Below are 16,645 nucleotides of genomic sequence, written 5' to 3' on the forward strand. Positions count from 1 at the left end.
GTACCCCAGCTCACTATAACCACAATCATTTGACACTGCTTTCAGAAATTGCATGTAAAAGGAGAGCACCTACATTCCTCTGACCTGACCTCTTTTTCCTGAACTCCGTCCTTTGTAATCTTATTCATCCATTGAGATTGGACAGGCTAGCTTGGTCTAAGACCATTACTCCTAAGGAACTATGTTTTGGGTTCCCAAGACTCGAGCATCTTTTTCCTATACCCCTATAGCAATATCTTATTGCCGCACAGAGGGGCTTGATGATCTTAAATTTTTGAAAGATCTGTTTGTTTGAGAGAGGGGAAAGAACACAGAACATTGAAAAGGAAAACTGAGGAATGGAAGGCGCTACAAACAAAAGTAACTACAATTTTCTTCCACATATCCGTTGTCCCAACTTGCCTCCTTGAGGAAGGTGGCAATGGTTTTGTCTTTGGTGTGACTTTTTTTTTTTAACCATTCTGGGTTGCCAGTAGAAAGAATTTCTGCTCATTTATAATGTAGCTTGTTGACATTGTCAACTTTATGGGGAGTCAACGTGTTTAGGGTTTCCTGAGACATACCCCTATCAAAGTCCCCAGCCCTGCCTACCTTAAGCTCTAGGGAAGTGCTCCTGAGAGGAAGTAGGAGTAACCTACTGGTGTCTTACTCTTGAGTGACTCCAGCTGGATACAAGCATCTTGAATGTGTCTAAGCTTGTTCAGAAAGCGATTTGTGACTTGTGCGCTTTATGGCATTAGGAATCATGGCTACAAATCTTGAGCTAAAGTTGCGGGGCAGAGTCCCTGCCCTTGCCAATAAGCACTGGATACAATTCTAGCTGTTAGATAATTCTTTTACTTTGGGTCTATTAGAGTGGCTTTGTTCTGCATGGATGGCTTTTAAGCCCTTCCCCCTCACTTCCTTAGTCATCTGTCCCTTTTTTATTTGCTGCATATAAACATATTCATATTCATTGTTTGGCAGGTAGGAGTGCTTTGCCCTTTTTTGCCATTGAATCCCAGACCTGCCTGTGACTTGTAGGTTTGAGTAGAACATTAGCTATTCTGGGGACTCCATTTCCATTCAGCATTCCTCATTGTGGATGTGGTTGGGATGGACTAGCTCAGAAGAGAGGGGCTAGGTTGCATGTCAGAAAAAATGGCCTGACTGGGGACAGCGGAGGTAGGCTGTGGAAAAGTCTCCCAAGGGAAGCAGAGAACGCCTTGTTATTTGGAACACTAAAAATGAGTGGATTGTGCACTAGCAGGAGAGGGAGTAGATGATCAGACAGAACAGTGGTGGGGAGGAAAAAGGTACCTAGACAGAGGAAAGGCCCCTAATCCATGCAAGCCCTGGCACGTGGAACGGAGTGCATGTGCAAGCAAGCTGGACTTTTCCCTCTTTAGCCTTTTCTCCTATCTCTGTGTGTGCTCATGGGCATGGGACTCCTGCTCCAGTTACCTGTGCCTTGCAACCAGACGGAAGTAAAGGCTTCATTGCTGTTCCCTGACTAGAGATGTAACCATCATTATGGCCGTGCATCTCTGCAGGGAAGAGAGGCAGCGCCCACTATACTGGAGACTAACCTCAACCATCCAGAAGCACTTGTCTTAGAAAAGCTTTGTGCAGATTTCTGGATTCTGCACAGGTCGCACACCTGCTCAGCAAATTCAGACAGCTCCTGATGCTAGCTGTTCCTCAACAAATGACTGAAAGTATAGAAAGGAAAACCATTAAGGAATAAAGAAAAGGAGTACTTGTGGCACCTTAGAGACTAACAAATTTATTAGAGCATAAGCTTTCGTGAGTTACAGCTCACTTCATCGGATGAAGTGAGCTGTAGCTCACGAAAGCTTATGCTCTAATAAATTTGTTAGTCTCTAAGGTGCCACAAGTACTCCTTTTCTTTTTGCGAATACAGACTAACACGGCTGCTACTCTGAAACCTGTCATTAAGGAATAAAATCTCCCTTTTTTGATTTAGCTATAGACTTGAAGGCTTAAAAATAACCCCTTAAACTGAGCTGGGACGCAGTCAGGCTTAATTGTTGAAGGGGAAAAAAATCAAACCAAAACTAGCTGAAGTGTGGGGGGAGGAAAGATAAGCAGAGCTCCCCCATTTGCTTCGGCATGAGATCCTGGGTAATGGAGAGGAGTCTTCCCTCCTTCCACATCCTCAAGCCTTTCTAACAATATAAATAAGAGGTTGCTGTATTAATTTACTATAAGTGAATGGAGGTCAGCTCTTGGTTTAGCTGGGTCAGTGATAATTTGAAGAGCAGGGATATGACAGAGCGAGAGAGAGAGAGCAAGCTTCCTGCTGACTCTTTCCCTGACACACAAACGCATACTTGTACTTCCCCAGTTATTAGCTATTGTCCTTTCCTTGGCCATAACGTCTCCCCCTGGCCAGGACTTTCCTTGAGCGTATCTACCATTCTGAATTTTTGTTTCAGACAAGTGCTGAGGCTTACCACTAAGAGCATGGCACTTTTAGGGAACTGCAGCTGTCTAGTTGGTGCTGCTGCAACATAACTTCCTAATCACACTGCTTGTGCTGCTGTGCATCATGGCCAAAGAGTCTCTTATTCGGCAGGGGTTGTGTTTGGATGTCCTATGCGTGATCTTTCTTGTCTCTTCCCTGGGTCCTTGCCTGCCTGAAGAGAACTGTTTAATTCCTCAGAGGTAACCACATAGGTGGTAGAGCCAGCAAGTGGGAGAGTGCCATGTAGTTTTTCACAGAGCAGCACAGTGGAGACTTTTACCCCTCCTAAAATCTGTTGGGACTTGCATTTATTTTCTCTCTGGCTGGCAAGGACCTGCTGTGCTCCTGGCCCAATGGTCAGCAGGTACTGGGCTGGGCAACAAGGGACTGTTGTCCTCCGGGCCCAATGGCTGTAGAACCAGACAGCTGACACTTTTGTGCCTGGCCTGGGATACCAGCAGTGCACAGGCATGGGCAAGGGGTGAGAAATTCTGCTGTGTTTTGCTTCTGACCCAGGACTTTGTGGACATATTATGGGGCATGCCAAGGGAGTGAACATTCTGCTCTGCTTCTGTCATGGGAGGTACAGGATCCAGCTTTTCTGACTTGTATTTTTTCTCTCTCCTTGTGCAGTCGGTGGAGAGATCCCCTGGACATGCGGCTGGGGGGCGGGAGAGTGGGTCGGAGGAACTAATGAACCTGGTGTTGAGAGCTTCCACAACAAACACGACCCATCACTGAAGCTCTTCCAGTGCGCTGTGTGCAACAAGTTCACTACAGACAACCTGGACATGCTGGGGCTGCACATGAATGTGGAGCGCAGCCTCCCTGAAGATGAGTGGAAGGCAGTGATGGGGGACTCATACCAGTGCAAGTTGTGCCGCTACAACACACAGCTCAAGGCAAACTTCCAGCTCCACTGCAAAACTGATAAGCACGTGCAGAAGTACCAACTAGTAGCGCACATCAAGGAGGGTGGCAAGGCCAATGAGTGGAGGCTGAAATGTGTGGCCATTGGGAACCCCGTGCATCTGAAGTGCAATGCCTGTGACTACTACACCAACAGTCTGGAGAAGCTGCGTCTGCACACAGTTAACTCCAGGCATGAGGCCAGCCTGAAGCTGTACAAGGTGAGGCTTGATTGCTCTTTATCTTCCTTGTGGGGGATCCAACTGTCAGTTCTGAGCTATAGTGAGAGTGGGATTTTAAACCCATTCAGTCTAGTACCTCTGCAGGGCTTGGCCCCAGACTCACTGGGATCACACGCTGCCTCAGCTTGCCCTTTGCTAGCAACTCTTTTGGGCTCCGAAAGCCTGAGGCTAAGCTTTTCAAAAGTGATAGTGGCTGTTGGGGCCTAACTTGAGGTGCCTTAGAGGGGCTGAGCACCTGTCCTCTGAAAATTAGATCCCTTTAAGGTGTCACATTGCAAATCCAAAATAATCAGTCCTGTCTGAAAATCGCATTCCGACAAGCTGTTTCTCACTGCTATCTCGGAAGGGATTCTGCTAGCTAGGGTTTGCCTTATGTCAGGTTGCTCATCCTTCAAAAAACTTTCAGAAAGCCTCTCCCATCCAAGCAGGAACTCCAGGCAGTGTGCTCATGCTAGCATGGAGAATGCATGTGGGCAGTATCTAAGAAGCGGGTGGTGCCCTGTTTCTTTTGTGCTGTGTATGGGAGTGCTGATGTTGAACTGCTGCTTGAGCCTGCTGGAAAGGAGCGAGAATAAATTCTATTGCTATATATATGTAGTTGACTGAAGGCATGGTCAAACTGACAGCTTCCCTAGGACGATATGTCACAGCCTTTCATTACCACTCGCCTTCCACATTACACGTTGCTCCAAGACTCTATATTGGTTTTTGACTTTTTTTCCTCTTGCCTCTAATTTTCTGTCCCTTCCGTAACCATCTTTTCCTCTCCTGCCTCTGCCCCCCAACCCCCCCGAACCCTGTAGCCTATAACCCAAGGGGAGCTCCGGATACAGTAAATAGTCCTTTCACTCATGCAGCAGAATTGCTCCAGACGTTTTTATTGATTTTCACTGGACTTAAAGCTTCACCTTATTCTCTAATCATCCCATAATGGCTTTAGTATGAACAATCAGGTACAAATCGCCATAAATCTAAGCAGCCTCACTTCACATACCTTCTACTCACTTACACATGCTCTGTCTCTCACTGTCTTCATTTTGCTCAATTTTGTAGTCTGTCTGTCTGTTTCTCCTTTCCTTCCCTCTCCCTGTAATCCTAAAGGGATCTACATTTTTGGATTAGACTAGGCGGTCTTGTTTTGTACCCCATTTCTCTCATTTCCTAACCCTGCCGTGCCTCTTTGCTGTCTGTGTAACTCTCCTGTATCAGGTGAGTTCAAAACTTTGCATCTCTCCCTGTGTCAGTCCCCCACACTAAGGAGGAAATGTGCGGTTTTTAACATAGGGAGTTGTTCCAGGAAATGAATTACTCTAGCAATTTCAGAGGGAGAGGGGAAAGTGATAGGAGGGCAGAATACAGTTTAGCTTAGGCTAGAACAGCTGGAGACTCAGTTAGTATTAACAGGGAAATTTTGTTAAACCCGAGGAAACTCCTAGTGCTGGAGGCCCAGTGGATGTGACCGAGCTTCTCTGAACATCACTGTTATCGGTGTCACTGGAACTAGCGAGGTATGGCACAGCTTGGCTCTGAAGATGATTAAGTTCACTTTTATTTCTCTGCTTTCAAGTATCCTATTTTAGTAAAGTCAAAGAAATTGGGATATGTATGAGAGGGAATTTGGGGTGAAAGTGGGAGCAGGAGAGATCTCACAGGGGCTAGGAGAGGACATCTGAATAGAGCGGTTTGTCTTCAGAATTAAAACTCATGTACCAAGCAAGCATCATGATTTCAACTTATAATAGTCTTTAGATGTGATTTTTTTTGTTGTCTGGGGACAAGACAATGGTGACAGTCTGCAAAAATTGTTGGTTCAAACCCTCTGGCTCTGTTGTGCTCCCTGGTGAGAAAGCAGATTGAGGGCACTGGCTTTCTCCTTCCCTCCTTGTTTCCTGCCGAAACAGGAAAATGATACATGATGGCATGGTGCGGGGACAGATTTTCACAAGCCTCCAATATATTATTTTAGAAATGCCTTCCCCAGACAGGCGAGGGAATTCATTCATTCTCAGGAACACTCGGTAGTTTCAGCCCTGAGCACTTAGTCCCGATTTTAAAATCTCGTTTGTCTTTGAGGTGAGAGTTCCAGTGAAACATCCAAGCAAGAGAGAGCAGGAATTACCTTTGTATCAAAATACTGAACACGAGCACCTACCAGTTTAGCATAGGTAGTGTAGTCTGCTAGTGTAGTCACGCATTCCATGAAATGCTTGTATGGAATTCATTGCATTGGTACCCCAACCACTTCCATTGTAAATCCATATAAGTCATGTTGCTCTTCTTACTTAGTTACCATTGTGCTATCCAATGAAAGGAGAGATTTCCAGAGAGTCTTACCCACATGTTGATGGATTCGGTGTTCATTTTCATGGAAGAACTTGGCTGTAGATAGACAGAGTTGCTCACTGAGGTCCTCCGCTCAGAGTTTCCATTCTTTCGTGTGGTTTTAGTGCCATGGAGCTTCGATAGCTGATGAGTGGAGTGGGAGTGGGGGCAGTTCATGGACCAGTTTCTCTTTTCTCTTCTCTTCTCTTTTCTTCTCTTCTCTTCTCTCAGCCCTTGGTGTGGTCTGCAGTAAATTGAGATTGATTGGATGTTATTTTTCCTCTTGCTAATGTAATCCATTAGCCTGGCACATGCATAATCAGTTTAGAGCACAGTTAACTGGATGTAATCGAGTTCTTCCCTGTCTGCTGGAGAAAATCCTCTCCAGATGCTGCCTGGGTGAGAGAGTGCATGAAGCTTCTCGCGCACAATCCTCCTTACGCTGCCTCTTTGCCGTTTTCCTTTTAAATCATGTTATTGGCCACTTGGGTTGCCCAAGAGCCACTTCAGCAGCAAGTGGTGGAGCTGGAAAATGTGATCCTGAGACCTCATTAGTCAGCAGCATAACGAGCCTGTGAGTCCTCTCCTGCCATGTGTTCGGTGCTTTCTGATGAGGGTGGAGTGAGAGACTGCTTGGAATTTTAATACTGTTTCCAGTATTTCAGGATGTCTTGAGCCCAGTCCCCTCTTATGCAGCATTGGTTTATAAGGGGGAGGGTTCTTTGGGGGGTGCGGTTTGTGTTGGAGTTTCTCACACTGATAAACCCGGAGAGATCTGACACACAGCTTCTGTCTCTCACCACTGCTTGTGCTCTCATGTCCTCGGTCAGTATTACCCAGAAAGTGCCACTAGTATCATAAATACTTGTTTCGACTCTGAGTGGAATGAGGTGGACATGCTGGTTCAAGAGATGAACAGGGTATGAAATATTTCTGATCTCGTTGAGGCAGTGCAGTCTAGAGGAAAATCATGGGGCTAGGAGCCAGGAGACTGGGGTTCCATTCTAGGGTCAGCCATTGACTTGCTCCGTTAGCTTGGGCAGATCCCTTTCTATCTCTGTAACATGGGAACGATAATACTCCCTTTTCCTCAGTGCTTTGAGATTTACAGATGAAAAGGGCAGAGTATTTCTGATCTTGAGACAGTATGCAGACGGAGAAACTTTTTAACCTGTAAATCACAAACCAAGTTCCAATTCAGACTAGGTTAGCAACAGTTGTTCAGATTTGGCTTTCCTATGAAATGTAGGGAGGAGGGTATCTCATTGGCAACGGGAGATGCATTCCCTGATTCATGGGATAATGCCATTTTATCCAAGGCAAGTGGGGCATTTGGGAACAGCTAGAAAGGGTACTGGAGATCTTGGGGAGGCCTTGGTGAATAGATGAACTAGGTTTACAGAGAGGGGTGTTCTAAACTGCCATCTGACAGTATTTTGTGTCACAAGGACAGAGCCCAAAGCCTGGGCACCAGTTGTCCATCCCAGCTCCTACTTGGTTTCCCATTTGTTATGCTTCTTTGCAGGAGTCATGTGGAAGAAGAGTAGGGCAGGTTTGAGGTACTCTCCAAAGGTGATTATTTGGAGAAACCTCATTTGTTTTTTTTGGATTTTCTCCTTCATAGAGGTTTTGTGGAGCAGCTTGTGGCCTCCCCCTTATGCTTGTTTGAGGAGTTTTTAATCTGATGAAAACCAAATTCCTTCAGCACTGTTAATTAGCATATCTGCTCTATGGTATCACTGGACAAGTAGCTGGGATAATAGTGGGAAGGGTATGGGATAGAAGGCTGTAAAACTCTACCATTTAAAAGGAACTCTCTGGCTTCCCCTCACTCCTTGCCTGCTTCTTCTTTCCTGAAACAAAGGAATGTAGTTTATGCATCACCTTGTTTCTCTGTGATCCCTACAGATGTTCAATCTCTTGCCTAAGACAGCCAACCTAATGTACTGTCCCTGAAGTGCAGCCCCTAGAAGGGAAGGATGGAGATGGCTTAATACCAGTGCACTGCACCATGTGACAGCCACCGGCTTGTTACAGCTTGTTTTTCGGTCAGTGTTTTTTCCATGAAAAGTCTAGTACCCCAAGCTAGTAGGTGGGGACCCATCCAACTCCTTACACTGAGATTCCAGCATGGGCCCCACCACCTGCTCTGCGGATACCACAGTTCTACTCGTTAGGTTGGTGCTGGCTCAGAGGGAAGATGCCTGCCAGCTGAATCACTGGCACCACTCCTTGTTGCCCTCGGGTATTTTTTTTGAGGTCTCTCAGTCAAGTGTTGATGTCTAGACAAATACTTGTTGGTTTTAAGATCAGTGTTTTTATCCCAGGGTGCAGACCAGAGAAGAGGGAATTTGTCTACTTACGGAAATGTTGTGCATGTTTCCTTAGCCCAGACTAAGCTTCTGAACCAAAATGGGTCTCCGGACTGGACTAAGGTTCAAAATCTAGAACAAGTTTCTGAGCTACACTAAACTCAGAGCTGGACCAACCTACTCATGAACTATCACAAGCTCCCGTGTTAGAATGAGCTTCTTGCCAAGGGCATGGTCCTGCCTGCTCTGAGCTCCCAGTAGTCCAAGCCCAGAGGAAGAGTTGAGCTGATGGGCCCTATGGCCCACCTGAGAAGTTTGGGTGTTATGCCATCGGGTCTTGCAGCCCTCCCACTACACAGTGTCTCTATCAGGGACCAAATTTCTTCCAACATGGGTACGTCTATACAGGTTTCAGGGTATGGATTGCATCTCCTACTAATGCTTCCAGGTCTGGGCATGGAGTTGCTTCAGGATGCTTAAGTGCAGTCTCATAATATTTTCCCTCTTTTTCAGACCTTTTTCTTGGGATGAGGATGTTTTACCATTAGCCTTATTTATCGGGCATAAACCCCATGCGAAGTCCAGTTTTGGATCAAAGTGATTGAATAGCTTTGAATGCAGACTGTTATTTATTAGATCTTATTCCCTCTTCTGCCCAGTTCTCAAAATAAGCTTCACAATCCACTTTTGCTCTTGCCCCAGAAATACCTTGTAAATGTTTGTTTAGTATCATCATGGCACTAATATGGCCTCAGACATCTTTTGCAGAATTTGAAATGTCTCATCTGATAGGCAAGGGCATCGTTACAGTATTTCAGTTTTGGAATGGTGTCTGTAGCTTTTCGGATGACTCTGATTTTGGCTGTCCCAGATGTTTCTTTGTCATCTGGGAGAGCACCAAGTGCATCAGATCGAGTACTCTGTCACAGTCCATAAACAAAGCGCCACCAGATCCTGCCAGAACAACAGACACAAAACCTGACATATCTCCACTGCTACAATGATCAGCACTCCCCATGACACACCTTTCAAGATCCATGGTCCTACACATGCCAGCACAACGGGGAGGGAGGGGGAAGAGGTACCTCATTCAGTGCATTAAATGCCCCAATAACTATGTGGGTGAAACCAGACAATCACTATGCTCTCAAATGAACTCGCACAGGAAAATGATAAAAGACAAAAGCACCCTCTCTCCGGTGGGTGAACATTTCACAAAGTGACCTTTCTGTAACTGACCTACCAATCCTCATCCTCAAAGGAAACCTGTATAACACTTACAAAAGATGAGCCTGGGAGCTTAAATTCATAACTTTGCTAGACACTAAAAATCATGGTCTTAATAGAGACACTGGATTTATGGCTTATTGCAACAATCTGTAACCCACTAAGCCCCCCCCCACTTCCTTTTTTTTTAATTCAATGACTACACGGTATTAACGGGCCCCTTCATCTTGAATGGTCACTTAGAATGTGTGCTAACTACTTATGCTAAACTATCTGTTCAACCTTGTATTTAGCTATGACACTCTGAGAACTATTCCCAGATCTGAAGAAGAGCTCCATGTGTCTAGGCAGCCTGTCTCTCCCACCAACAGAAGTTGGTCCAATAACAGATATTATCTCGCCTACCTTGTTTCTCGAATATCCTGGGACTGCCGTGGCTGTAATTACTGCATAACAGTATACAATGGTCAGCCAGGAAGATAAGTGACTCCCATCTCCTGTCTTGTAGAACTTGTCTTAAGGCATGTCACCTCTGGGTGACCTGCCTTTAACTGCAAGGACTTCAGAGCACATGGGCATGCACACACATACTCCTCCTTGCATATTATCCCCATGTATGTTTCACAAAGATTGTGATGACCAGGCTTTCAGTGGAAACCTTACGTGATGCTTTTTGGTGAACTAGAATGCAAATATCAGAGCTGGGGGGCCCTGCAATCCTTATGCATCTCTGCATCCTCTGCCAGCTGGCATCAAGAGATCCTTGGGTCACACATTCTCCTCCACCTGACTCAGAATGGTGTGTCTCTGTGGGTAACAAATACTGTAGCCTCTCCCCCAAGTCTAAATAAAACTCCACCAACACATTTTCCCCCAAGTAAAACATCCCTGCATCTCTATGCATTCAAGGAAGAAGGGAATAAACCAACCCTGCAATGAACATGCTGCAGTTGGATTCTACTGTGCTTTCTCCCCTTGGGACTCATTAAGGTATTTTAATACAGGTAACATATAGTATCCATTTAACTGTTTCAGAAATCTAACCCTGGGGCCTTCACACTCCCTGTGCCAGCCTGCTCCACCACATTACCCTTGCAGTAAAGTAGATTTTGCATTTAATGTTGTAATACAAAATACCTTAACATAGGGCCAGCAACATGTTCTGTATGTTTGTCCCTTAGGAGGCGTTGAGACTGAATGACTTTAGAGTGCAAAACCACTTGTAAAATACTTCATTTATTCAAAAATTCAAGTCAAACCCTTTTTTTTTTTTTTTTGGACACATCTTGTCCCTACTTTTACAATATTGTGATATGTCCTGACCCATATTCAGCCAACGTCCTAGGGAGGCAAATTTGGTTTGCATAGCGATAAAACTGAAAAAGCACTGAAGACCAAATAGTCTCTCAAGGCAACTGGAGTGAGCAACCCAAAGTCAAAGGGTTGGGAATGTTGGGGAAGAGCAACCTCCCAACCCTTCTGACTACACGTTAAAGTAAAATTCAAACTCCAGATTGTCAAAAAAGATTTAGAATTCAGTCCAAAATGTCAAAATGCCTTCCGTCTTTGACCCTAATCATAGAAAAGGTGGAAGAATTTCTCATTGCCTCAGTCAAGTGTGAACAATCCTGCGGACTTGGCTTCTCTGTCATTGAAGGGGTGGGGGAGAAAGAGCAGGAGGGGGATTCTTTCCTAGCTGCCCCAGGCTTTGGTTGTCATTTCCACAATTAGGGATTGTAAATTGTGACCAGAGTACAACCCGAGCCCTGCACAATGCCCATGCTCATCCCAATTCACACGTCGTCATTTCTCAGAGTAAGCTGAGAACATATCTGAATGTTTTGTTGAAATTCTACAAAGTATTGCCTGCTCATCCTACCGTGCCATATCTGTCCCAAACCCTGGTTTGAGCAGAATGGGATAGTACTCTCAACACCAGCCGTCAGACTGCAGACCCAGGATGGAAGCAAGGCAGTTCGGGGCGGAGGGGGGGAGGGGGGAATTTCTTGACAGTTTGATATTCTGCTGATTCTCTTGAGTCCGAATAAAACAGCATTGAATTACACTCTGGAGATTCTGATTGCTGATTGGAGTCCGTCAACCATGGTGGTTGTTTGGAACACCTGCTAATGACAGCTCTGGGTTCTGGAACCGCATGAGAAGAGCCCTTAGTTCTGTGTCTGATCAGTCAGAGGGGAATGAAGCAGATATAGATGTACTCACTTGCATATATTTACTCTCTCTGATTACAGCAGCAGATTTAGCATTGTGAGAAGTTTTAATTAGGAGAGTTAAAATGAAGTTTACTAGAGCTCGGTATCAGGAAATCTGTGATCCCAAGGCTCTCTGGAGGCATACCCTGTATAAAGTGCTAAGAAGACAATCATGCCATTGTTTAAGTCTGGGTCTGAGAGATTCTCTGTAGTGGGTGGGTCTCGGAGACAGGAGTACCACATCTGTAAGAGATCAGAATAGGGAAATCCAGACACCCTGTGGCATGTTTGCGCTGCAAGCCATCTCCTAGGCAGCTTGTCCTTTCAGAAGAATCTCATCCGTTCATAGAATCACTTATTGTCATCTGCCTAATGAGTCCGTAGTCCCAAATGAGTAGCCTGAGGCCCTACTTTCACATTTCTATCTTGCAGAATATGCCATGAAAGAGGCTTGAGAGATGCCATTTGGAATGTTAAGCTGCTTTGCCTTTTTTCTCCTCTGGCTCTCATATCCAGGTGAAATGGGTACCAGTGTCCTAGCCAGAATTTGAGGCTGCAGCCAGCGTGGCTACAGCAGTGGTCTCCAACGCAGTGCCCACAAGTCCTATGGCACCCGCTGGGGCATTTATGTGCGCCCGCCTACTGACAAGGGAGCGTGGCCACCGGACAACCTGCCGCCAAGGACCGTGGCTGCCAGACAACCAGCTGCCGAAATGCCGCCTGGAGGCAGCAATGCCAAGAAGCGTCGCCACTGAAATGCCGCTGCTTCTCTGCAGCATTTGGACGGTGGTGCTGCTTGATGCTGCTGCTTCTCGGTGGCATTTTGGCGGCTAGTCATCCGGTGCCCGCCACACTCTTCTGGGAACATAAATATGCTCTAGCCACAGAAAGGTTGGGGACCACTGGGCTACAGGGTCTTCTGGTGCCTCCTCCCCTGCTTATGTTTGTTCAATAATATTGCAAGCCCTGAAGTCTCTCTCGTAGCTGAGCCCTTGTGCTGTGCTTTTCCTAGTAGCAAATAACTTAGTCCCATGAAGTCGCAATTGCACTTTTATAACCAATGAAAATGGGTTTATCCCCTGTACAATAGTTAAACTGTTCAACTCTTGTTCAGGGTGACCATTGAACAGGTGTTTTCAGCAATGGGTCAGATTTCTAGTGTAGAGACAGGTTTCAGAGTAGCAGCCGTGTTAGTCTGTATCCGCAAAAAGAACAGGAGTACTTGTGACACCTTAAAGACTAACACATTTATTGGAGCATAAGTTTGTGTGAGCTACAGCCCACTTTCATCGGCTGATGAAGTGAGCTGTAGCTCACGAAAGCTTATGCTCAAGTAAATTTTAGTCTCTAAGGTGCCACAAGTCCTCCTTTTCTTTCTAGTGTAGAGAGGGGTCTTGGTGTGCTCCCTACTCAGAGAGGGATCAGTGTGATGTGGGATTGGCTCTTGATTTGTCAGTCTATTAGAAATACCACTTCGCAAGTCAGGAGACATCATGAGATGAACCCAAGACAAGTGTGCTTTCTTTGGGCAGTGCTATGCACCTAATTTCAGCTATGGTCTGAAAAGTGCCTATGAAAATGGTATTTGTGGTTCTCTCTGATCCTATGTAAAAAGTGCTTAGTTTACAACTAAAAACATGTTTTTTCTGACTGCCAGCCCTGCAAATTCAGCCTACGTTAAAGAGTCGTGGGTTTTCCCTCTTCTACGTCATTACTTGCAATAAAAGTTCTGCAAATCTAATTATGCCAGGAGTTGCACTTGTGCAAACCAAGTGTCTTAAAATTCTGCTTTAGTTACACCAGTACAGCCATCTGTGGTTCACACACGTCTGCTTGGAACTTAGTAAACAAGTCTGTTGATGATGCACAAGGAGGAATAGACTCCAGCTCTTTCAGTCTGAGCACTTGTGGCTTTTTAGAGCTAACAGGAATAAGAAGCATTAACTAGTTTTGTTAAGTTGGCTGGCCTGACTTCCATAATACCTTGGATTGTTCCCTCCTGTTAGCCAACAAAAATGCCTTGATTTGTTCCTGTCCTCTTCCATTGTGCTGCTTTTAAAGCAATGAAACAGGGAGGGCCTATCATGGAGATAATTGTTCCAGACCTCTGAATTGGTCAGCCAAGTGGAGTTGGGCTTAGGACCCGGCTTTCCCACTCTCCCACATGAGTCAGACTTCTACTGCTTTGCAGCCTGCTGTGGTTTAATTGGTGTTGTGTGTAATGGTTTGGCTAGAAAAGTAGGTGCTGTCTCATTTTATGACTTTTTCTCTCTGAATCTGTTTTATCAGTTCTTGTATCTCTCTGCTCCCCAGTCTGTCGCATGGTCCTTTCCATGGGCTCCAAGTCTGCCAGCATAGGGTAGTAGGAAGAATGGAGAATTGATGCAGTGGAGGTCATGTTGCTCTGATGTTCTTTCAGGGACTGCAGGCTTAGCATGACCCTCTTCTCCCATTAGTTCTCTTGCAGTGAGGTTCATAAGTAGGGAGTTTGCAAGGCCTGGTGCTTTCATTTTACTTTGTTTGGATAACATTAATTCCTTTCAAAAGTATCTGGCCTGCTACCGTTCGCTACTGCTGTCCAATAGCATGTATCTTTCACTTTCCTGTGCATACTTCGGAAAACGGTGTCTCACTCACTCCTCCCCCATTTCTTTCTCATGCTCAGAGAATGGTAGATTTAAAAAAACCCCAAAACAAAACACCTGGGGAAGTTTTAGGCAGCAGTAACAAAGCCTGTCTCCACAGAGGGGAGGCTAATTACACAGCTAATTAATCCAACAGATGTCATTTTTAAATGCCTGATTCTTTGTGAGTCTGTTGCACAAACATGCTGGTTACACAGACTTCATGGGCCCTGTTCAAAATGCTGTACAGGCTGTTGGAGACTGTCACTGTTATAGAATGTCCGGAAGATTGAAGTGTTCTCCCACTGGCTTTTGTGTGTTATCATTCCTGATGTCCAATTTGTGTCCATTTATTCTTTTACGTAGGGACTGTCTGATTTGGCCAATGTACATGGCAGAGGGGCATTGCTGGCACATGATGGCATATGTCACATTAGTAGACATGCAGGTGAATGAGCCTCCAATGGTATGGCTGATGTGGTTGGGTCCTCTGATGGTTTCACTTGAGTAGATATGGGGACAGAGTAGGCAATGAGGTTTGCTACAGGGTATGGTTCCTAGGTTAGATTTGAAAGTAGCTATACTTGAACAAAAAAACTTCAGAAACAGACTTCAAAGAGAAACAGCAGAACTAAAATTCATTTGCAAATTTAACACTATTAATTTGGGCTTGAAGAGGGACTGGGAGTGGCTGGCTCATTATAGAAGCAGCTTTGCCTCTCCTAGAATTGATGCCCCCTCGTCTATTGTTGGGAGTGGACTACATCCCCCCTGATCAAATTGGCCCTGTCCTCACTGGTTCTCCACTTGTGAGGTAACTCCCTTCTCTTCAAAAAGAAAAGGAGTACTTGTGGCCCCTTAGAGACTAACAAATTTATTTGAGCATAAGCTTTCATGAGCGACAGCTCGCTTTATCGGATGCAGACTAACACGGCTGCTGCTCTGAGCCCTTCTCTTCATGTGTCAGTATATTTATATCTGCATCTGTAACTTTCACTCCATGCATCTGAAGAAGTGAGGTTTTTACCCACAAAAGCTTATGCTCAAATAAATCTGTAAGACTTTAAGGTGCCACTGGACTCCTTGTTGTTTTTGTGGATACAGACTAACACGTCTAAACCCTGATAAGTAATAGTAATGACTTTTTGGGTGCATTTCCTGTTGGTTTGGGATTTTATTTCCCTTTAAACCAGCGGAGATGGAAACCAATTCTGTGTCTTTTCCTCACTGAGAAGTTACGTTCCAGTGACAATAGGTACATGTATGGAGTTGGTTTCAGTGTTGGATTGAAGTTATGGGCCTATTGCAGGAGTGGGTGGGTGAGGTTCTGTGACTTGCAGTGTGCAGTCGCTCAGACCAACTGATTGTGATGGTCCCTTCTGGTATAAGGCAGCCGCATGTTGCTTTTAAAGCACAGGTGCTAGGTGGGAAGAAAGCAAGAGAGATCCAACAGATCATGGATTGGTTATAATGTCTGTGGCAGTCGGAAGGAGGCAGACAGTTGGATAATAACTACATGGAATAAGGGGAAGAGGTAAATATAGTCAAAGGCAGAGGGAGGTTTTCTTGGGGCTTAGATCATCGAGTAAATCACTGTTACTGCAGCTGATTCAGCATAATTGATGTGTCCTCATTTCCCACAGCTGATAAGGATTATATCAGCTTGGTTTAACAGTCTCATTTGCTACTCCCAGTGCACACTTGTTTTAATGTGTTTCAGTTAATGAGGTAGAAGAGAGGATGCGGTGTTACTGTTTATACACAGATAGTCTGTGCAGAGAGGGGTCTGCTGGAGCCTACACAATCCCTCTCAAAGGACAAGCTTCTCCAAGATGTTAGCCAGCACTTCAGAGAAAAGTTATTGGCTGTGCTAGTGCAGGTGTAGTTGCTACCCTCGCCAGTCCTGCTTGCTGGTGCATATTCCTCCTTTGCATATTTGGCTTCCCTTTAGCACGGCTCCGAGATGGAAGAGGGCGACTCTGTGACCAGCCGTCAGCATTCGGGAACTCGAGCAGGGAAGTCTGAAGCTTAGCAAGGCTCAAGTGCTACAGCAAAGATTCAGTGCTGCCTCCCAGGAGTAACAGACTGCCACGTGCCCTGACTCTGGTTCTGAGGGCTGTCACACCTCTGTGTTGCTGCATTACAGCCCAAAGGTCCCAGTCAGGATCAGGACCACATGGTGTCAGGCTTTGTGTGTACATGTAGAAATAAATGCCCCGTCCCAAATTGCTTACCATTGCAAGTCTTGTCATATTAGGAGAGAGGCTGTGTCCTTGTCGGGGCTAGCATGTAGTAAAATACTAGTGAAGACAAAGTTGGTAGTTTTCAG

At 45.4% G+C, this 16,645-nt stretch overlaps 1 protein-coding gene across 1 annotated transcript in view; it reads left to right on the forward strand.

The window, feature by feature from the left end:
- The window catches only part of ZFHX3 (zinc finger homeobox 3), a 296,035-nt gene that overhangs the window by 97,078 nt on the left and 182,312 nt on the right, over positions 1-16,645 (forward strand). The window contains 1 exon segment of the mRNA XM_043494742.1: positions 3,101-3,597. Coding sequence (XP_043350677.1) covers positions 3,101-3,597 — 497 coding nt within the window.

Source organism: Dermochelys coriacea, chromosome 12 (assembly GCF_009764565.3).
Source record: "Dermochelys coriacea isolate rDerCor1 chromosome 12, rDerCor1.pri.v4, whole genome shotgun sequence".
Lineage (NCBI taxonomy): Eukaryota > Metazoa > Chordata > Testudines > Dermochelyidae > Dermochelys > Dermochelys coriacea.